This window comes from Anomaloglossus baeobatrachus, chromosome 9 (genome assembly GCF_048569485.1).
Source record: "Anomaloglossus baeobatrachus isolate aAnoBae1 chromosome 9, aAnoBae1.hap1, whole genome shotgun sequence".
NCBI classification, from domain to species: Eukaryota; Metazoa; Chordata; class Amphibia; order Anura; family Aromobatidae; genus Anomaloglossus; species Anomaloglossus baeobatrachus.
Genome location: NC_134361.1, coordinates 186,906,671 through 186,930,244, shown reverse-complemented (window position 1 = coordinate 186,930,244; position 23,574 = coordinate 186,906,671). Strand labels below are relative to the sequence as shown.

The 23,574-nt window shown below is 45.3% G+C and overlaps 1 protein-coding gene across 4 annotated transcripts in view; it reads left to right on the top strand.

Annotated features, from left to right (window-relative positions):
- Window positions 1-23,574, top strand: part of DENND1A (DENN domain containing 1A) — a 924,202-nt gene that overhangs the window by 400,638 nt on the left and 499,990 nt on the right. For all 4 annotated transcript variants that reach the window (XM_075324120.1, XM_075324118.1, XM_075324119.1 and 1 more), the window contains exons 6-7: window positions 15,596-15,665; window positions 17,168-17,248. In XM_075324120.1, coding sequence (XP_075180235.1) covers window positions 15,596-15,665; window positions 17,168-17,248 — 151 coding nt within the window. The remainder of the gene's footprint in view (window positions 1-15,595; window positions 15,666-17,167; window positions 17,249-23,574) is intronic.

The following is a 23,574-nucleotide window of genomic DNA, read 5'->3' as shown; positions in this document are numbered from 1 at the left end:
ACCTTGTGAGGCTGGTGTGTCCTGCAGTTTGGTGGGGGGATTATCTGGTACCTTGTGAGGCTGGTATGTCCTGATAGTTTGGTGGGGGAATTATCGGGTACCTTGTGAGGCTGATGTGTCCTGCAGTTTGGTGGGGGGATTATCGGGTACCTTGTGAGGTTGATGTGTCCTGCAGTTTGGTGGGGAGATTATCGGGTACCTTGTGAGGCTAGTGTGTCCTGGCTGGAGAATGAGTCCGAGTGTCTCCAGCCAGAACACACCATTTTCTTTGTGTTTGCTGCACACTACATACGATGACGTTGCTGTAACCCCCCAATGCAAGCCGTTCATACACTGCAAGTGGCTCGCACTTTAATGTACTGTGGATTTGCAGCCCATGAAATCCGGAGAGCAATTTCGCTCTATGTTAAACTTTTTGTATCAATTCCAGTTTAAAGGTACAACTGTATCTTCTCCAATCATGTGTATAACAGTAGTCACTACCCAACGTGTCCGCACGGGGCCCTTGCCAAGAGACCAGACTAGAGAATGGCTCCTCGTTCTGCAGCAACCTCTCCGGTATGAGCGTATACGGGCCATATGTGCAGTTTGTCCACTGAAACATCAACCTGAAAGATCGAATTTATACTTTCGTCCTGAAATGTTCTTTTTCGATACATCTTGCAGATCAAAATCAAGTGAACGGATCAGTCAAAAAAATGGAGAGCACTGATATGCCATCTGTCATCTGAACGCTGTTCGTTTTTTACTGTCTAATGGGTTTAGTATTTTTTTTGCACAAGATAAAATTGAATGGCATACTGATACGAAAAAAGGAAAATGTGATCCAAAAATGGATAAAAATCATATCCGGTACACATGAAAAACTGCCCAAGACGGATGGCACTTTTTTAGGTTTTCCAATGTAGAGCTGTAGGTCTTCTTGCAGTCCCATGTAACAGCACAGTTTACGCCAGGTGGTAATTTCCTGTAATGAGTATGGCGCGCCGCAGCCCAAATTACAGAAGTTTAATATTTGTATGTTATGAGTTTTCTTGATTCTCGGAGCCGGGGACGGCTGCAGAACAAAAGGTCAGTTCAGACAGTGAAATATCAATCTTCTACTTGTGACAGTGAACGAAGCAAGTCTACCCTAGAATAAAGTAAAATGTATGCAGTGTATATAGAAAGTCGGCAGCGGCAAATAAATAATACATTTTACTCAAGGTCACTGGTGCTTCTTAAGTAGCGACCTGAGGTTAGCCTTAACGCATAGGCTGAGCTTTGGTGAGCCTAAGAGAATATATTACAGAGCAGCTTGAATGTCAGCTCCATATTACAATGATATCATCAGCATGGCACTATCGCTGTCAAAGACCCATGAAGCTATTGGGAATTCCAACTTCCCACTATATAGATTGTCAATAGATTATACTGATGAAAACATCAGGAATATCAGGATACTCTAATGAGCGAAAGGGTAACAATGTTTTGAACTTCTGACTTTCAGGCTCCATATCTCACCATCCACTACAGATTCGAACATGAGACCATCGTTTTATAGACAATCATCTTGGTTATCTCATACATAAATTTGACTTTGAACTATTTAGCATATGATTAGTTATGCAGATTCTTGTCGTCCCACTGCATTGTTACTGTTTTGCTCTTGGTGGTGGAAAAATCTTTTTCTTCCTGTATACTACTAATTATAATTTGTTCTCACATTCCCTAATAGCTCAGTGTGCTATTAGGCTTATTCCCAGGTGAAAGGTCACTGGTTCGAATCATAGGGCAGCTACGAAGAAGATTTCCCAAGAAAAGAGAAACCGCATCATCCAACTCATCGATAGCAGTTTCAAGGCCAAGACAATTGCCAAACTGCATCATGTGAGACCATGACATTTGGTAGAATAAGAAGTGAAGTCCATCCATTAATTTAAAAGCGAAGAGGTGGACGTCCAGGCAAAATGTCAGTCAACAAGTCATCTAATCACAAAGTCTATCAGTTCTGGAGCGACAAACACGGCAGTAGAGGTAACTCGTTGACTCGTATGCTTCATAATAGGGAGATCACTGACATACATACAGGCACCATGCGACACACGATACACAAGTCTGGGATGGTGGCCCAAAAAAAGGTGAAGAAGCCTCAACTTCAATATGGTCATAAGAAGTATTGGCTCGAGTTTGTACGAAAAGTGAACAGTAGAAAATTAGAATCAGGTGATTTGGTGTGTTGAGAAAAAAATGAGTAGACTAGGATCTGATGGGTGCAAATGGATCTTCAAGAAACAAGGGAAAAAGGGGCTATCAGATCTAGAAATTGAAGGAGCTATTAAGTTCGGCGGAGGAAGCCTGATGATATGGGGTGGTTTCACAGCCAAAGGCGTTGGATATTTGACCAGGATCAATGGTGGGCTCAGTGCTGAGCTGTATGTGGGTATCCTACAAGATGAGATACTTCATACACTTGAGTACTATGGGTATGAAAAGGACGACACAGTCTTCCAGCCGGACGATGACCCGAAGCATATATCGAAATTGGTAAAAAGAAATGTTTCAGTGACCGTGACGCAGAGGTTCTGCATTGGCCCCAAAGTCTCTAGACCTCAATCCAATAGAACACTTGTGGGTAGAGTTGAAGAAAAAGCTATATATGTACCAACATTGGGAACGTGTAGAAGAGACCTGGGATCAGATTTTCGTCATGAAATGCTTGAATCTGATCAAGAGCCCAGAAGGATTCAGGCAGTGCTGAAAGCCAAAGGTTGATTTACAAAATACTAAAAAAATAATAAAAAATGTAAGTTTAAATTTTTAGGAGCAAAATAGTAACAATGCAGGGAAACGACAAGAATCTGCATAAGTAATCATATGCTAGTTAGTTACAAGTCAAATTTATATGTGAGATAGCCAAGATGGTGGTGTCACACACAATGCTGTATTGGATGGTGAGATATGAAGCCCGAAAATCAAAAGTTCAAAACATTGTTACCCTTTTGTTCGTCAGTGTATGAGGAAAACAACTAGATGGAAACGTTTGCAGAACTGCTCGACAACGCCAAGGGTATAGCAAGCATGTGTGTTTGGTTTGAACAGTCATTTTGTGCTCATAGGTCCTATTTTAAGGAAGTCTTTCATTGGGTCAAAAGTGTCCAGTTTTAGTTCTTACTATATTGCCGCCACTCCCCTGTGTATTACATGTTTTGCTTTTTGAAAATTTGCTCTACGGTTTGAGAGATATGGGCCTTTTTTATTTGTGGCTAATTGTTATGGTCTTTATAAGTGGACGTAGCCAAGAGGATTACCTGGGGGCGTGTCTTCAGGCTGCTCTGAATTATTACCCAATAAGCCACACCCCCTTGTTAAAGATCATACAAAGTAACGCTAATTAAAAAGTCATATCTCTGGAACTGTATGTATGATTAAAAAAAACCCAAACACTTAAATACTCAGAAGAGAAGCAGGAATAAAATAAGTAAAAAACTGGAAACTTTTGACCTGGTGATTTCTTTAATTTGTGTCCTTGTTTTTTTTTTGTTTTTTTTTTGCTTTTGATGTTTTAGTTTCACACACTGTATTCGTAAGAGTGCTGTGTTGCCATGAATATAAACTTTGTTTTATACGATTACTTCAATTTCCAAAGTCCCACTCCTTGATAATGTGAAAAAATGTTGTATCCTGAGGCCCTACTCTACATGTCTTCCAGGGTCTATTGCAGTCCCTCCTTCTAATGTTTGTCATCCCTTGCATATAGTGCATAGGCTTTAGAAGAACTTATGGATAATACTGTTGATCTGATTAAAGATGGCCTCTAGATAGATTTAAAAAAATGAATACCAAGTCCACAAATAAGTATTAATTGAAAGATTTGCTCATGTTCCGAGGTAGTCATAAATGTCAAGTAGACAGAGCCCTCTGTGCCATCTGCAACAATGGAGGGTATACCAGGTGTAAGAAGACCTAATCTGGAAAATATATGTCCGGCTCAACATTGAACCGTCACGTTCGCAAAAGATTTCTTCTGTTCACACTTTCTTTTCTGTTTTTCTGTGCTTTTCGTTCTTATGATCATCAGGAATCCTGAAGCTCGGACCCACACCAATTAAAGGGAACCTGTCACCAGGATTTTCCCTTATGAGCTGTGGCCACTACCAGTAAGCTCCTATATATACCATTCCAGAATACTGTATATAAGAGCCCAGACCGCTCTGTATAACATGGAAAAAAAACCTTTTATAATACTCACCTAGGGGGCGGCCTGGTCTGATGGGTGTTGCTGCTCTTGGTCCGGCGCCTCCTCCATCTAGTGCAGTCGCCGTCCTCCTGGCCAACCCCATATCTGTGATGCGTTCTGCATCATTCACAGAGAGGCCTCTATTGCGCTCCTGCACAGGCACACTTTGATCTTCCCTGCTGAAGGCACAGCAAAGTACTGTAATGCACAGATGTAAAAAAGGTCAAAGACCACCCACACATGCAAACTATAGTACTTTGGGTTGTCCTCTGCCAGGCAGATTAAAGTGGGTATGCACCGGAGCGCAATGGGGGCATTGATGCAGGACGCGTCGCGCACACGGGGCTGAGTAGGAGGGCAGTGATCGCAAGGAGAGAGGAGGTGCCAGAACGAGAGCACCAAAACCCATTGGACCGGACTGACCCTGAGTTGAGTAGTATAAAGGTGTTTTTTATGTTATACAGAGCGGCCTGGGCTCTTATATATAGTATTTTATAATGCTGTATATAAGGGATAACTGGTGGTGGCCGCAGCTCATAAGGGACAAACCAGGTGACAGGTTCCCTTTAAATATTGTCCTGATGTAAGTGTATGCCCTTTGTCAGACTAGGATAGAAGTGGCCCACTGGTGTCACTGACTCTAGGAGCCTACCGGTGACGCTGACTATAGGAACCCACCAGTAGCACTGACTCTAGGAGCCCACTGGTAACATTGACTCTAGGAGCTCACCAGTAAAACTGACTCTAGGAGCCCACCGGTAACACTAACTCATGGAGCCCACCAGTAACACTGACTCTAGGAGCTTACCGGTAACACTGACTCTAGGAGCTTACCGGTAACAGTGACTCTAGGAGCTCACCAGTAACACTGACTCTAGGAGCTCACCGATCACACTGACTCTAGGAGCTCACCGGTAACACTGACTCTAGGAGCTTACCGGTAACATTGACTCTAGGAGCCCACCGGTAACACTGACTCATGGAGCCCACCAGTAACACTGACTCTAGGAGCTCACCGGTAACACTGACTCTAGGAGCTTACCGGTAACACTGACTCTAGGAGCTTACCGGTAACACTGACTCTAGGAGCTCACCAGTAACACTGACTCTAGGAGCTCACTGGTAACACTGACTCTAGGAGCTCACCGGTAACACTGATTCTAGGAGTTTACCGGTAACATTGATTCTAGGAGCTCACTGGTAACACTGACTCATGGAGCTCACCGATAACACTGACTCTAGGAGCTCACCGATAACACTGACCCTAGGAGCTCACCGGTAACACTGACTCTAGAAGCTCACCGGTAACACTGACTGTAGGAGCCCGCCGGTAACACTGACTCTAGGAGCTCACCGGTAACACTGACTCTAGAAGTTCACCGGTAACACTGACTCTAGCAGCTCACCGGTAACACTGACTCTAGGAGCTCACCGGTAACACTGACTCTAGGAGCTCACCGGTAACACTGACTCTAGGAGCTCACCGGTAACACTGACTCTAGGAGCTCAGCGGTAACACTGACTCTAGGAGCTCACTGGTAACACTGACTCTAGAAGCTCACCGGTAACACTGACTGTAGGAGCCCGCCGGTAACACTGACTCTAGCAGCTCACCGGTAACACTGACTCTAGGAGCTCACCGGTAACACTGACTCTAGCAGCTCACCGGTAACATTGGCTCTAGGAGCCCACCGGTAACACTTATTTTAGGAGACCACCGATAACACTGACTCTAGCAGCTCACCAGTAACACTGACTCTAGGAGCCCACCGGTAACACTAACTCATGGAGCCCACCAGTAACACTGACTCTAGGAGCTCACCAGTAACACTGATTCTAGGAGCTCACCGATCACACTGACTCTAGGAGCTCACCGGTAACACTGACTCTAGGAGCCCACCGGTAACACTGACTCATGGAGCCCACCGGTAACACTGACTCATGGAGCCCACCAGTAACACTGACTCTAGGAGCTCACTGGTAACACTGACTCTAGGAGCTTACCGGTAACACTGACTCTAGGAGCTCACCAGTAACACTGACTCTAGGAGCTCACCGATCACACTGACTCTAGGAGCTCACCGGTAACACTGACTCATGGAGCCCACCAGTAACACTGACTCTAGGAGCTCACCGGTAACACTGACTCTAGGAGCTTACCGATCACACTGACTCTAGGAGCTCACCAGTAACACTGACTCTAGGAGTTTACCGGTAACATTGATTCTAGGAGCCCACTGGTAACACTGACTCTAGGAGCTCACCGATAACACTGACTCTAGGAGCTCACCGGTAACACTGACTCTAGAAGCTCACCGGTAACACTGACTGTAGGAGCCCGCCGGTAACACTGACTCTAGGAGCCCGCCGGTAACACTGACTCTAGGAGCCCGCCGGTAACACTGACTCTAGCAGCTCACCGGTAACACTGACTCTAGCAGCTCACCGGTAACACTGACTCTAGGAGCTCACCGGTAACACTGACTTTAGGAGCTCACCGATCACACTGACTCTAGGAGCTCACCGGTAACACTGACTCTAGGAGCTTACCGGTAACATTGACTCTAGGAGCCCACCGGTAACACTGACTCATGGAGCCCACCAGTAACACTGACTCATGGAGCCCACCAGTAACACTGACTCTAGGAGCTCACCGGTAACACTGACTCTAGGAGCTTACCGATCACACTGACTCTAGGAGCTCACCAGTAACACTGACTCTAGGAGTTTACCGGTAACATTGATTCTAGGAGCCCACTGGTAACACTGACTCATTGAGCTCACCGATAACACTGACTCTAGGAGCTCACCGATAACACTTATTCTAGGAGACCACCGATAACACTGACTCTAGCAGCTCACCAGTAACACTGACTCTAGGAGCCCACCGGTAACACTAACTCATGGAGCCCACCAGTAACACTGACTCTAGGAGCTCACCAGTAACACTGATTCTAGGAGCTCACCGATCACACTGACTCTAGAAGCTCACCGGTAACACTGACTCTAGGAGCTCACCGGTAACACTGACTCTAGGAGCCCACCGGTACCACTGACTCATGGAGCCCACCGGTAACACTGACTCATGGAGCCCACCAGTAACACTGACTCATGGAGCCCACCAGTAACACTGACTCATGGAGCCCACCAGTAACACTGACTCTAGGAGCTCACTGGTAACACTGACTCTAGGAGCTTACCGGTAACACTGACTCTAGGAGCTCACCAGTAACACTGACTCTAGGAGCTCGCCAATCACACTGACTAGGAGCTCGCCAATCACACTGACTCTAGGAGCTCACCGGTAACACTGACTCTAGGAGTTTACCGGTAACATTGATTCTAGGAGCCCACTGGTAACACTGACTCTAGGAGCTCACCGATAACACTGACTCTAGGAGCTCACCGATAACACTGACTCTAGAAGCTCACCGGTAACACTGACTGTAGGAGCCCGCCGGTAACACTGACTCTAGGAGCCCGCCGGTAACACTGACTCTAGGAGCCCGCCGGTAACACTGACTCTAGGAGCTTACCGGTAACATTGACTTTAGGAGCCCACCGGTAACACTGACTCATGGAGCCCACCAGTAACACTGACTCATGGAGCCCACCAGTAACACTGACTCTAGGAGCTCACCGGTAACACTGACTCTAGGAGCTTACCGATCACACTGACTCTAGGAGCTCACCGGTAACACTGACTCTAGGAGTTTACCGGTAACATTGATTCTAGGAGCCCACTGGTAACACTGACTCATTGAGCTCACCGATAACACTGATTCTAGGAGCTCACCGATAACACTGACTCTAGGAGCTCACCGGTAACACTGATTCTAGAAGCTCACCGGTAACACTGACTGTAGGAGCCCGCCGGTAACACTGACTCTAGGAGCTCACCGGTAACACTGACTCTAGAAATTCACCGGTAACACTGACTCTAGCAGCTCACCGATAACACTGACTCTAGGAACTCACCGGTAACACTGACTCTAGGAGCTCACCGGTAACACTGACTCTAGGAGCTCACCGGTAACACTGACTCTAGAAGCTCACCGGTAACACTGACTCTAGAAGCTCACCGGTAACACTGACTGTAGGAGCCCGCCGGTAACACTGACTCTAGGAGGCCGCCGGTAACACTGACTCTAGCAGCTCACCGGTAACACTGACTCTAGGAGCTCACCAGTAACACTGACTCTAGGAGCTCACCGGTAACACTGACTCTAGGAGCTCACCGGTAACACTGACTCTAGGAGCTCACCGGTAACACTGACTCTAGGAGCTCACTGGTAACACTGACTCTAGAAGCTCACCGGTAACACTGACTGTAGGAGCCCGCCGGTAACACTGACTCTAGCAGCTCACCGGTAACACTGACTCTAGGAGCTCACCGGTAACACTGACTCTAGCAGCTCACCGGTAACATTGGCTCTAGGAGCCCACCGGTAACACTTATTCTAGGAGACCACCGATAACACTGACTCTAGCAGCTCACCAGTAACACTGACTCTAGGAGCCCACCGGTAACACTAACTCATGGAGCCCACCAGTAACACTGACTCTAGGAGCTCACCGGTAACACTGACTCTAGGAGCTCACCGGTAACACTGACTCTAGCAGCTCACCGGTAACACTGACTCTAGCAGCTCACCGGCAACACTGACTCTAGCAGCTCACCGGTAACACTGACTCTAGAAGTTCACCGGTAACACTGACTCTAGCAGTTCACCGGTAACACTGACTCTAGGAGCTCACCGGTAACACTGACTCTAGGAGCTCACCGGTAACACTGACTCTAGGAGCTCACCGGTAACACTGACTCTAGCAGCTCACCGGTAACACTGACTCTAGCAGCTCACCGGTAACACTGACTCTAGCAGCTCACTGGTAACACTGACTGTAGGAGCCTGCCGGTAACACTGACTCTAGGAGCTCACCGGTAACATTGGCTCTAGGAGCCCACCGGTAACACTTATTCTAGGAGACCACCGATAACACTGACTCTAGCAGCTCACCAGTAACACTGACTCTAGGAGCCCACCAGTAACACTAACTCATGGAGCCCACCAGTAACACTGACTCTAGGAGCTCACCGGTAACACTGACTCTAGGAGCTCACCGGTAACACTGACTCTAGGAGCTCACCGGTAACACTGACTCTAGCAGCTCACCGGTAACACTGACTCTAGCAGCTCACCGGTAACACTGACTCTAGCAGCTCACCGGTAACACTGACTCTAGCAGCTCACCGGTAACACTGACTCTAGGAGCTCACCGGTAACACTGACTCTAGCAGCTCACCGGTAACACTGTCTCTAGCAGCTCACCGGTAACAGTGACTCTAGGAGCTCACCGGTAACACTGACTCTAGAGGTTCACTGGTAACACTGAATCTAGCAGCTCACCGGTAACACTGACTCTAGGAGCTCACCGGTAACACTGACTCTAGGAGCTCACCGGTAACATTGATTCTAGGAGCCCACTGGTAACACTGACTCTAGGAGCTCACCGATAACACTGACTCTAGGAGCTCACCGATAACACTGACTCTAGGAACTCACCGGTAACACTGACTCTAGGAACTCACCGGTAACACTGACTCTAGGAGCTCACCGGTAACACTGACTCTAGAAGCTCACCGGTAACACTGACTCTAGAAGCTCACCGGTAACACTGACTGTAGGAGCCCGCCGGTAACACTGACTCTAGGAGGCCGCCGGTAACACTGACTCTAGCAGCTCACCGGTAACACTGACTCTAGGAGCTCACCAGTAACACTGACTCTAGGAGCTCACCGGTAACACTGACTCTAGGAGCTCACCGGTAACACTGACTCTAGGAGCTCACCGGTAACACTGACTCTAGGAGCTCACCGGTAACACTGACTCTAGGAGCTCACCGGTAACACTGACTCTAGGAGCTCACTGGTAACACTGACTCTAGAAGCTCACCGGTAACACTGACTGTAGGAGCCCGCCGGTAACACTGACTCTAGCAGCTCACCGGTAACACTGACTCTAGGAGCTCACCGGTAACACTGACTCTAGCAGCTCACCGGTAACATTGGCTCTAGGAGCCCACCGGTAACACTTATTCTAGGAGACCACCGATAACACTGACTCTAGCAGCTCACCAGTAACACTGACTCTAGGAGCCCACCGGTAACACTAACTCATGGAGCCCACCAGTAACACTGACTCTAGGAGCTCACCGGTAACACTGACTCTAGGAGCTCACCGGTAACACTGACTCTAGCAGCTCACCGGTAACACTGACTCTAGCAGCTCACCGGTAACACTGACTCTAGCAGCTCACCGGTAACACTGACTCTAGCAGCTCACCGGTAACACTGACTCTAGCAGCTCACCGGTAACACTGACTCTAGGAGCTCACCGGTAACACTGACTCTAGCAGCTCACCGGTAACACTGTCTCTAGCAGCTCACCGGTAACAGTGACTCTAGGAGCTCACCGGTAACACTGACTCTAGAAGTTCACTGGTAACACTGAATCTAGCAGCTCACCGGTAACACTGACTCTAGGAGCTCACCGGTAACACTGACTCTAGGAGCTCACCGGTAACACTGACTCTAGGAGACCACCGGTAACACTGACTCTAGGAGCCCACCGTTCCAATATTACATTACCCTGATTTTGTATCAGCATAAATTAGGTATTATATTGAATAAATGATGGTATGCTAGCTGTGAATCACATATATTTGGCCAACTTCAGCTCATGTTGGGGGTAAAGATTACTCCTGCACAGGGGCCCACCGGGGAATTCACCTGTTCCCTCTGGGCCAGACAAAGCGTGCATATGCCATCAATGCTATGAAAAACCACTTCAATCTACCATATGGAAAAGGACGAGAATCGTATATTGTAGCAGCCTCTAGAATTTGTTAAAACTTCTTTCTGCCTTTTTTTTCCTTGAGTGCTTCTTTCCCATTTTTCTCGGATCCCCAATCCCCCCGTCCTTTCACTTCTCAGCTAACTAGTGGGAGTTTCCAGCGATAAGGGTCTTGTAATCCGTCTGTTTACTAAAAGGTCCTTAATCTCACTCTCCAAGTCCTTTTACTGAGAAGATTTCTTGGTACTTGTTCAGCTGCTGCAATTTTGTGCAAGTTTGTTTATAGCAAGAGACTTTTCTGCTGCCTAATCCTCTCCGAATGTTTACGCTGTGACTGCTCCGCCGCTCCTTGTTTAAACTCCTAATCATTTTCCACTCGGCAATATCCAGTTCACAGCAGCCCAGGCTGATTGAAATGTATTAGCACGAGTGATAATGCTGTCATATAACATGAAAAGTTATGTTGCTTATCAGTATATTTTGATAAGCTACTTAAATTTTACAGTAGTACTTGCAGGCTTCAGACCAACATTAGTGCCGCTCACTCATCTGTCACGTAAATTGCATCTCACTTCATTTATTACTGCAAGCTGCTCAGTTCCTAACCATGGGGGCACAGATCCCCTTACAGTTGGCAGAACGCAGTGTCTTGTAAAGGCTTTTACAAATCTTTCCAGCTCTATTTTAGAATTTGCTCTTTGTATTTAGCCTCTACCCAGCAAAGGAACGCCACTAATTCATTTATACACTTTGACCAAATCCTTGACATGAGCTATACATAAAGTGTAGAAACATATACGTGCTTAAAAATGTAGATGGAAACTCGCCAAGTAGTTCCTTTTTTTTATTTGTTCTGTATAATTCTTACAATTTATTCTTTAGTTGAATTTTTCAAATAGAATGTGATGTTTTTCAACCTAAAAGTTGCAATATACTAATACTTGGAATTACTCTACAAAAGCAGGTATAATGCCGCCAAGGCCTTGTGCGCACAGTGCAGTTTTTGATACTTTTTTTCGTGCCAAAATCTGCGTGTCTGTCCTCATGCCCGCATAGTCGGAGGATTCTGAAGTGCTGTTGCTTATTATTTTGCAGTTTTGGACGCAGAAAAAATTGTAGCATGTCAATTCTTGGTGCGTTTTGTAACCCTTCTAGCCATTGATTTCCCCCCAAAAAATACATGACACAAAAACACAGAAAAAAATCTCAATAAAAAACGCACTTAAAGCTAATCAAACAACGCTCCTAAAACTAACCAAAAAACGCACATAAAACTAACCAAAAAAGTACATAAAACGAACCAAAAAACGTTCCTAAAACCAACCAAAAAACGCACCTAAAACTAAGCAAAAAGCGCACCTAAAACTAACAAAAAATGCACCTAAAACTAACCGAAAAACACTCCTAAAACTAATTAAAAAATGCACCTAAAACCAAGAAATGCACATAAAACTAACCAAAAATGCTGCTAAAACTAACCAAAAAACGCATCTAAAACTAACCAAGAAAAGCACATAAAACTAACCAAAAAACGCTCCTAAAACTAGCCAAGAAACGCACATAAAACTAACCAAGAAACGCACATAAAACTAACCAAGAAACGCACATAAAACTAACCAAGAAACGCTTCTAAAACTAATTAAAAAACGCTCCTAAAACGAACCAAAAAATGCTCGTAAAATTAACAAAAAAACGCTCGTAAAACTAACCAAAAAAATGCACCTAAAACACCAAAAAACACCTAAAATGCACCAAAAACCGCATGTGTCTTGGTGCGTTTTGCTTCCACAGGGCGTGCTTTTTGGTGCAAAAAATGTCTGCACCAAAAACTCAGCGTGCGCACATACTTGGAGTCCTTTACACAAGCGGATATATTGCCTATAACAAGTGTCAATCACGCTCCATCATCCAAGTGTTCATCTAGGATTATTTCCCGCTGCTCTCATACGGTTTACATTATTGCCATCAGCACAGTTGTACCCTGCAATGTGCTGCAGAAACATAAGAAATATGAGGATCAAGCATTTTCTTTCGATTGCTTGACATGTTTAAGATGGGTTGTTTGTTGGGGTGATTATTGCCCCTTGAGAGATTTACTTGGGTTTCAGGTGGACGTTAAAAGTGTCCCATGAGCAAAGTATATTACTGGATCTTGGAATGATAAGTTCCACAGTTGGATTTGTTAAACAGAAATGTCCCTGTTCTAAGATAATCTTATATATGTGTCCCTGCTAAATACTGTGTAATGGCCGTGTCTGACCATGCAGAGCTGCTCTAGTTCATGGTCAGCACATGTCTACAGCTCCTGGCCAGGGGAAATGTTATAAGTGTCTTATGATATTTGAGGATATAGATGAAACATGAGGTGCGCGCTCCCAAGATAACTCTGAAGTAACATATTTACCTGCCTGTTTTATCACAGGATTGAGTGTTTCTTTTGATCTCCAGCCCTCGAGTTCATTATCAATCAAGTAATTCACATAGAAGCTCCAGTGTCTGCTGAGCTTATATGTCACTGACTTGATTTATGATGAATTCAGACTATTGGAGGCATGGTAGAACCACTCACTCCTGTGATAAAACAGGCCAGGAAATGTGTTACCTCAAAAAGCAGAAGCTGTGAACGCCTTCTGTTTCATCTGTATATTCACTAGAAATGACTTATGCTTCCTCTCCTGGCCAGAAGCTGTGATAAGTGTGGACCATGAACTGGAGAAGCTTTACATGGTCAGACACGGCCATTACACAGTACACAGCAGGCGCACATATATAGGATTATCTCAGCACATGAATTTTTTTTAACACATCCAATTGTGGAACTTATTATTATTCCAACATTATGAAATAAAATGTACTCCATTTCTAGGACAACCCCTTTAATTGCTAATACTATGTAGTGTGGGTAAAAAAAATAAATAAAGCAATCTTATTGGAACAGCTTTTATTTTTTTTTTGGGGGGGGGACTTTGTTAACACTAGCATCATGGCTTCCACTAGTAACGGAGCCAAGAAGCTAAGTTGTATTCCAAATTACCAGTTTATTTAAAGTGGTGGTCAACTACTCAGCATTAGTGGCCACATTGATGGAAATCTCATGGCTTTTCTCAAATACCTTGTGTAGTCAAGTTTGCCTCTGAGCGGCACTGTAGCGGTCCATTCATCCCCATCATGTGACCCCTGGGCTTGAGACCCCCTCTGAGATCTGGTGATGTCACGTCAACTTCCAGTAGACCCGACATCACTGAGGCGGGCCCCATTCTCCCTGAGTGACTGCGCTGTGGGCTGAGTTTCACCGCTCGTCTCAGACCAGCATCGCTCCTGCTTGCAGCGCTCTTCAGCAAAGGAAAGAGCATGTGAGATGTTTGGCTGTGATGAACGGTGAAACTTCGCCCACAGCCCAGTCACTCAGGGAGACCAGGGCCCATCTCTGTGATGTCAGGTCAACTGGAAATTGACGTGACATCACCGGGTCTCAGAGGTCACGGAGCCTGGGGGGTCACGAGATATGAATGAGTGGACCACAATAGCACTGCACAGAGGCACAATTGACCACACAAGGTATTTGAGAAAAGCTTTCTATATGAGCTTTACATCAATTTGTCCACTAATGCTGCGTACTGGACCACCCCTTTTAAAGCGTGGCAATCGACTTTTACTATCCTGGCAAACTTTGACAGACCTTACAGGAGGTTTTAAAAACGAGAATAGCACTGTGGATGACGCTATTATTACCTTCAAAACGCTCATCAAAGTCATGGTAAACCGTAGACCGTCCGGTGCACCTTTCATTCATTCATTCATTCATTCATTCATTCATTCATTCATTCAGTCATTCGTTCTGCCAGGAGATCCCTTCTTTATTCGTTGACAATGCTGGTTCAACAGAAGTCAATGCTGTCAATTTATGAAGGTGGGATCAACTGGACAGGCGGAACAGATGAGACAAGGTGTATCAAGCCTTCAATGGATGAGAAAAGGTGTACCAAACCGTCCATGGATGGGAGAAGGTGTACCAAATCGTCCATGGATGAGAGAAGGTGTACCACACTGTCCATGGATGAGACAAGGTGTACCAAACTGTCCATGGATGAGACAAGGTGTACCAAACTGTCCATGGATGAGGCAAGGTGTACCAAAGCGTACATGGATGAGACAAGTTTTACCAAACCGTCCGTGGATGAGAGAGGGTGTACCAAACTGTCCACGGCACAACAGACCGTCCACAGTTCGAGCAGCTATTTAGCTTAGAAGATAGAAGATCATTTTTTGGGAAAGTAGACCATAGATTTTGACAGTACAAGTACAATTCATCTCAGGTTCACAAAGGTTTTTTTTCTCCGGAGAGACTCCCCTTAAAAAAATAAATAAATAAATAAGTTATAAATGTTAAATGAAAGTATAGGAACCCCTTCCTTTTTAAAACAAAATCATACACTATATGCCGCAAATGTCTTACACGGATTTTTCTTTTTTAGAATCATCTTCCAAAACCTTAAACTTGCCTCTATGTGCTTCTTTTCAGCTACCTCCCATGGTTTGAAGTCTTTTACAAGTTGCTCAACATCTTGGCGGATTACTCTTTGAAAAACCAGGTAACCTGCTCCATTATATGACCTATCTGAAGACTGGGAAATCCAAAGGAAAATATTCATTTCCAATTTATGCCAACGTAAAACTATGTATAAGCCTGACTATATATGTTAAGTGGGACATTGAGGAGATTTTCTTAGGGGTACAAATTTGTTACATGCAATAGTGTAGTGGAATACTGATTTTTAGTTTTATTTTTTAGCGGCATACCCCCAAATTCTACTATGAACAATGAAGATGTACAAACTTCTTAAGCTGATTTCACAAGTCAGACCTTCACGGTCCAAGTACAGACAATATATGTCTGTGTCTGTTGAGTTTGGGTCAAGTTACTCTAGGGTCCCCTGAATGGGACCTGCATATATCTGGAGAAAGGGTCTCTGTCCCCCACTACTCTAAGTGGAGAGCTGGTCAGAATTCCCATACACATAGGAATTCCAATGATAACTGTGTGATTCGGCCCAGTTCTTCGGATACGTGTGTCCCATCTGAGGGATCTCTATTTTCTGTGGGTATGCCATACATTTTTAAAAGTGGGAGGTTTTTTTTTTTTTTTTTTTTTAAAGAGAATCTGTCAGTAAGCTTTTGCTATGTAATCTGAGAGCAGCATGATGTAGGGGCAGAAATCCTGATTCCAGCGATGTGTCACTTACTAGGCTGTGTTTTGCTGTTTCAATAAAATTAGTCTTTTCTCAGCAGGGGATTATCACTACTGGACTAGCTGTCTAGTGCATCCTCCTCTAACCCTACCCCACCACTGATTAGCATCTGTGTCAATATAAACTGCACACACAACACTGCCAATCAGTGTTATAGGCTCGGTTATTAACAGCTGCCAATCAGCTATATAGGCTCGGTTATTCACAGCTGCTAATCAGTGATGTGGGTGGGGTTATACACAGCTGCCAATCAGTGATATGGGCAAGGTTATACTCAGCTGCCAATCAGTGATGTGGGCAGAGTTATACACAGACACAGCTGCCAATCACTGATATGCGCTGGGTTATACTCAACTTCCAATCAGTGATGTGGGTGGGGTTATACACAGCTGCCAATCAGTGATGTGGGTGGGGTTATACACAGCTGCCAGTAAGTGGTGTGGGCGGGGTTATATACAGCTGCCAGTAAGTGGTGTGGGTGGGGTTATATACAGCTGCCAGTAAGTGGTGTGGGCGGGGTTATACACAGCTGCCAGTAAGTGGTGTACGCGGGGTTATACACAGCTGCCAGTAAGTGGTGTGGGCGGGGTTATACAGGGCTGCCAGTAAGTGATGTGGGAGGGGTTATACAGAGCTCAGCCTTCCGAGCTCTACTAGATCTACAGCAGAAAAAACGTTGATTGTATCACAGATGCTGGACCCAGTAAACTAAGTGATACATGATTGGAATCAGGTTCTCTGTCCCTACATTATACTGATGACAGTATAATGTAAGTCAGTAAGTAAATAACATTTGTTTTCTTGCGTCAACATATTGATTTCAAGGTGTGTATTGCTCTTTGTAGGACAACCAGCGTAGCGAGCTCTTGGAGACTCTCTATAGACTGCCAATCCCGGAACCTGGAACTGAAGTCCATCTGAGTGTGGTAAGACTGACATTTATGTTGCTAATTTTCCAACTTCTCCACGCACTTTCATTGACTGTTGAGACCGCTCCCTTTCTAAAAATGTAACTTTACATTAGACTAAAAATGATAAAAAGAGATAAATTTACCCACAACGAAGGTTACGGTGATGAAATTCAACATCAAGCAATTTGGTTGAGCCGACCAGTGCCAATAACATCTGATAAGTAGAGTATGTGTATGTAAATATATATGTATATGTGTATGTATGTATATATATATATATATATATATATATGTATATGTATGTATATATATATATATATATATATATATATATATATATATATATATGAAAAATACTGTATTTCTTTTTATTTTATTTTATTTTTTTTAGCTGTGCATACTTCCTTACCTACCTTTCCTACCTGATTAATGCTGCCATATTACACATTGTTGTTTCCATGACAACTAATCAATGGCGTTCAAGACCATGGATGATAAGCGGGAGGTGGCGTTTCTGCTTCATCAGATTTATACAGCTTGATTACTTGATAATTACATTTGATAGCAAGTGGATGAGGGATTTTGGTGAAAATGTGGACATGAGCTCTCCCATTAAGGCTCCTACAGTGCTCCCATGTGTTTTGGTATAGTCAATATTTAAAGGTAATCTGTCACTAGATTTTTGCCATCTAATTTGAGAACAGCATAATGTAGGGGCAGAGATCCTGACTCCAGCGATGTGTTACTTACTGGGGTGCTTAGTGTAGTTTTGATAAAAACACTAATTAATCAGCAGGAGATTGTCACTAGAGGACTAGTAAATCTGCTGCCAAGTAGTCCAGCATATTGAAGAGCTCTGTATAACTCTGCACCCACCACTGATTGGCAGCTGTAGTTGTAGTTGTTGATCAAATCACAGTTTAATCAGCAGCTGATTATCATTACAGGACTACTTGGCATGCTGCAGGTAGTCCAGCATATTCATGAGCTCTGTATAACCCTGCCCCCACCATTGATTGGCAGCTGTAGTTGTTGATCAAATAACAGTTTAATCAGCAGGAGATTATGATTACAGGACTACTTGGTGTGCTGCCAGGTAGTCCAGCATATTCATGAGCTCTGTATAACCCTGCCCCCACCACTGATTGGCAGCTGTAGTTGTAGTTGTTGATCAAATCACGGTTTAATCAGCAGGAGATTATCATTACAGGACTACTTGTGTGCTGCAGGTACTCCAGCATATTCATGAGCTCTGTATAACCCTGCCCCCACCACTGATTGGCAGTTGTAGTTGTTGATCAAATTAGTTTCATCAGCAGGAGATTATCATTACAGGACTACTTGGCCTGCTGCAGGTACTCCAGCATATTCATGAGCTCTGTATAACCCTGCCCCCACCACTGATTGGCAGCTGTAGTTGTAGTTGTTGATCAAATCACAGTTTAGTCAGCAAAAAATTATCATTACAGGACTACTTGGCATGCTATAGGTAGTCCAGCATATTCATGAGCTCTGTATAACTGCTAGATCTGCAGCAGAGAAAACATTGATTTTATCAAAATGACAGCAAACAGCTCAGTAAGTGACACATCGCTGGAATCAGGGTCTCTGTCCCTACAATATGCTGCTCTAAGATAGGGGAGCAAAAACCTGGTGACAGATTCCCTTAAACAAGGGAAGGGTTGTCTAGAATTAGGAAAGGAAACGGCGCCACACTCTTGCATTGGCTGCTTGTGGTACTGCAGTTCAGCCTCATTCACTTGAATAGCTGCAGTACCAGGCACATTTAATAAACAAAAGTCATGGTTTTTCTGAAAAAAGAAATTTGCAGGCCTTTTTGCTGATACTTTGCTCCTTTTTCGACTTCCTATCACGGAGGATATTTTGGCAAAATGTTTGCTGGCTAGGGAGACTAATTCCTTTCCATTAGGTATGAATGGGTATTCCATTAGTGCAGCAGGATTGACCACTATGGGGCCAACTTTAGGCAACACAACTATATGTGGGATTGCGGTGTTTGGCGACCTATCAAGTCTGTGGCATAGAATTGGAAATGTTTCCAAAAATATTCAATTTCCAGTCGCAAATTTTACAAAACTCACTTGCAATAGACTTTAGTGCACGTTGTGTGCGACTGTGATTTTCTTACTATGTTTTGTTTTTTTTCTTTTTATGACCAACCTTAGTCTGCAGATTGCTGCCTTGCATGTTGTTGTTTACCTTTAGACGTAACATGGATTTTTGGAGGTGGAATATGTTCACACAAGATGTAAAAAATCTGATGCAAATTCAGTTCTGAGTTTCTGAGTCTCTTCCCGGATCCGACTCCCCATTCATTTACATAGGCGCGGATTCCGGATTGGATCCGGACTTCAGCGGCAACCCGATCCGGATCCGTCGGACCCGGATTATAGCCGATCCGCTCAACTCTATTTATGGATTTAGAGCCATGTTACAAAGGGTGAAACAGGCAGTTGATATCGGCACCGCAGGTCAATTTCCATGCTTTTTTTTGTGCAGCGTGTTGATAGTTTGTTAAAGAACCACTCCAGTCATTTTTTTTATTTCTTCTCTGGAGTGGTGCTTTATATGTAAGTCCTCTGCCCCCGTGTCATATACTTACTTTTTTCAGTGTTCCTCCTGTTAGTCTCCAGCAATTTGTGACCTGCCGCACGCATTGGAGGTCACAAATCAATACAAGTCTGTGAGAGCCTCCTCGTCCTGGCTCTCATAGAGTCGTATTGAGATCTTCTAACTTCCGGCCAGTTAAAAGTTACGGTCACAAGATGGCACTGCGGGACGCCGATGATGCAAAAAAAGAATGAAAACACCAGAGGGTGCGCATAAGACAGGGGGGCAGGGGACATAGCTTTAATATTTCATCCACTTTGGTGGTACTGTAATACACCGCATTATTTTTCACCAGATGGAAAATTCACAGCATTTCTGTCTTAAGTAAACACATTCTCAAATTTCTGCATATTATTATTATTATTATTATTATAATAGTGTCATTTATTCTATGGTGCTTTACATGTTAAAAGGGTATACATAGTATGGACAAATACAATAATCATGAACAATACAAGGCACAGATAAGTACAAGAGGAGAGAGGACCCTGCCTATGAGGGCTCACATTCTACAGGAGGAGAGAGGACCCTGCCCCCGAGGGCTCACAGTCTACAGGAGGAGAGAGAGGACCCTGCCCCCGAGGGCTCACAGCCTACAGGAGGAGAGAGGACCCTGCCCCCGAGGGCTCACAGTCTACAGGAGGAGAGAGAGGACCCTGCCCCCGAGGGCTCACAGCCTACAGGAGGAGAGAGAGGACCCTGCCCCCGAGGGCTCACAGCCTACAGGAGGAGAGAGGACCCTGCCCCCGAGGGCTCACAGTCTACAGGAGGAGAGAGGACCCTGCCCCCGAGGGCTCATAGTCTACAGGAGGAGAGAGGACCCTGCCCCAAGGGCTCACAGTCTACAGGAGGAGATAGGAGCCTGCCCTCGAGGGCTCACAGTCTACAGGAGGAGAGAGAGGACCCTGCCCCGAGGGCTCACAGTCTACAGGAGGTGAGAGGACCCTGCCCCCGAAGGCTCACATTCTACAGGAGGAAATAGGAGCCTGCCCTCGAGGGCTCACAGACTACAGGAGGAGAGAGGATCCTGCCCTGAGGGCTCACAGTCTACAACAGGAGAGAGGACCCTGGCCCCGAGGGCTCACAGTCTACAGGAGAAGAGAGAACCCTGCCTTTGAGGGCTCACATTCTACAGGAGGAGAGAGGACCCTGCCCCCGAGGGCTCACAGTCTATAGGAGGAGAGAGGACCCTGCCTCCGAGGGCTCACAGTCTACAGGAGGAGAGAGGACCCTGCCCCCGAGGGCTCACAGTCTACAAGAGGAGAGAGGACCCTGCCCCCGAGAGCTCACAGTCTACAGGAGGAGAGAGGACCCTGCCCCCGAGGGCTCACAGTCTACAGGAGGAGAGAGGACCCTGCCCCCGAGGGCTCACAGTCTACAGGAGGAGAGAGGACCCTGCCCCCGAGGGCTCACAGTCTACAGGAGGAGAGAGGACCCAGCCCCTGAGGGCTCACATTCTACAGGAGGAGAGAGGACCCTGCCCATGAGGGCTCACATTCTACAGGAGGAGAGAGGACCCTGCCCATGAGGGCTCACAATCTACAGGGAACGGGTGAGGGTGGTGATGGTTGTGCGGTGCTATAGTGGACTGATATGGTAAAGGTTGCAGAGCACAATAGTTCCTTTGCCATCACTAACTTTTAGACGGTGCAAACTTAGAGTAGAGACTCTTGAAAAGCGCCAAATTTATCATTGCTTAGATAAGTGTTTAGTCCATTGTGGTGCAATTGCGACAGTCAGAATTGCAATATAGGCCTTGCTCCTTTGTCAAGCATGTTTTAAAAAAGAAACCATAAAAACACGTGTAAGGGCATGTTCACACAGATTTTTACTGTTTGGAGTTTTCAGGCTGAAAAATCCACATGTAAAAACAAATTGTACAATTGAGTATGTGCACACGATGTCTTAAAAACGCTAGCGGGCCAACTGAGGTTTTCTTAGGCAGTGCCGCTTTGGGAAGAGGATGGCTCTTTTTCCTGATGCAGCTTCACTGGCTGTTTTGTGGTAGTGTTTTTAGTACAGTGGAACCTCGCTTAACGAGTAGCCCACTTAACGAGAATTTCGCTTAACAAGCAAAGCTTTCTGTAAATTTGTAACTCGGTTTACGAGAAAGCTTTGCTGTACGAGCAAAATACTCACCGCACACACTTCCGGTTCCGTACATCCACTGCGCTCTAACCTGCTCTTTTGCAATCCAAACAAGCACACACAAGCACACACAAGCACGCACAAACACAAACACACGCACACACATACAGTATTATGCTCACCTTACCTTCCGTTCCACCGCCGGCCTCATAGTTCTTGTAGTTCGCCGGTACATCGCAACGTCATTGCGGCGAACTACAAGACCCAGGAGGCCGGCGATGAAACAGAAGGTAAAGTGAGCATAATACGTGCGTGTGCATGCTTGTGTGTGTGTGTGTGGGGGGGGGGTGGGGAACACAATAGGGGACCAGGATGGGACATGTAACAAGTTGTGGAAGGAATTGTCTGCATTGCAATGATGTCCTATGGGAAATCTTGCTTTGCTGAATGAGTAACTTGGTTAACAAGCACACTCTCAGATTGTTCTCGTTAACCAAGGCTCCACTGTACTTTTTTTTTCTGCAATTCAGAGAATATTTATTGGGCAGCCGCTTTCTAGTGGAAGCTGCCCGAAGAGTAAACATTCTACTACTTTTAACCGCTTCATAGTTTACAATCCCTGAAAAAAAAAAAACAAAAGCCTAAACATGTCGTTTTTATATTGCTGTGCTTTGTTCTCTTTTTTTAGTGCGTTTTCAGATGGAAACTAGGCGGCTATAGTAAGACATCATGTTGTCACGCTGGGTACGGGGAAGTAACAAGCAAACAGCGAAAGGGAAGGGAAACTCTGTGTCTAGGGAAAGGGGAGATGGTGACCCCTGACCAAACCTACTGCTGGTCCCGGCGTCCCTCCGCACCCTAGATAGGTTCCTCACCTATGCGCCGAGCCGGATACCTGACCCTAGGTATCCCTAGTGCTGGACCCTCAATAAAGAACGAATGGGATCAGCTCTTCATCGACCCCACTAAACACTAGAGAAGACACAAGGAGGACACACTGGGGAAAATGCATGATCTACTTATCTACAGATGACTCAGGCAGGAGTTCAACAATGTTTTCAGCAACAATACCACAGAGGAGTACAAGCCACCTACTTGCAACCAAGGCTTGAATGAACTGAAAATATCACCAACACCAGTCTAAGGAAGGAAGGGGTATTTAAGCACCAAGGGAATATTGATAATCAACAGTTGGGTGGAAGGCGACTACTGCTGTATCCAAAAGGGAGAGAGATGAATCCAGTAGGAAAGTTACCTATACCAATGAATACTGACAGCAGGAACAATGGAAAGTCAGGGAGCATTCTGCGCAGCCAAAAGCTGTGACCTTCTATGGCCAGCAACCACATGACTGTCTGTCACCCATGACGCATGTGTACCCGGGTTTAAAAAAAATAAAAATTGGGGTGTTAGTTATTTATTTTTTTTTCATGGGCTGATTTTCTGCTTCTGTTGATTCAGTAGTCCAATTGGGATTGTTTTGTAAACAAAAAAGCTTCAAACATTGTTGCTTTTTTTTTCCCATGTAAACCTGCTACGTTAGGATCAACTCAAACTTCTGCAGATTATTTGACGCTGATTTTCATGTGGATTTTGGAGCAGGATCCGCTATAAAAGCCTCA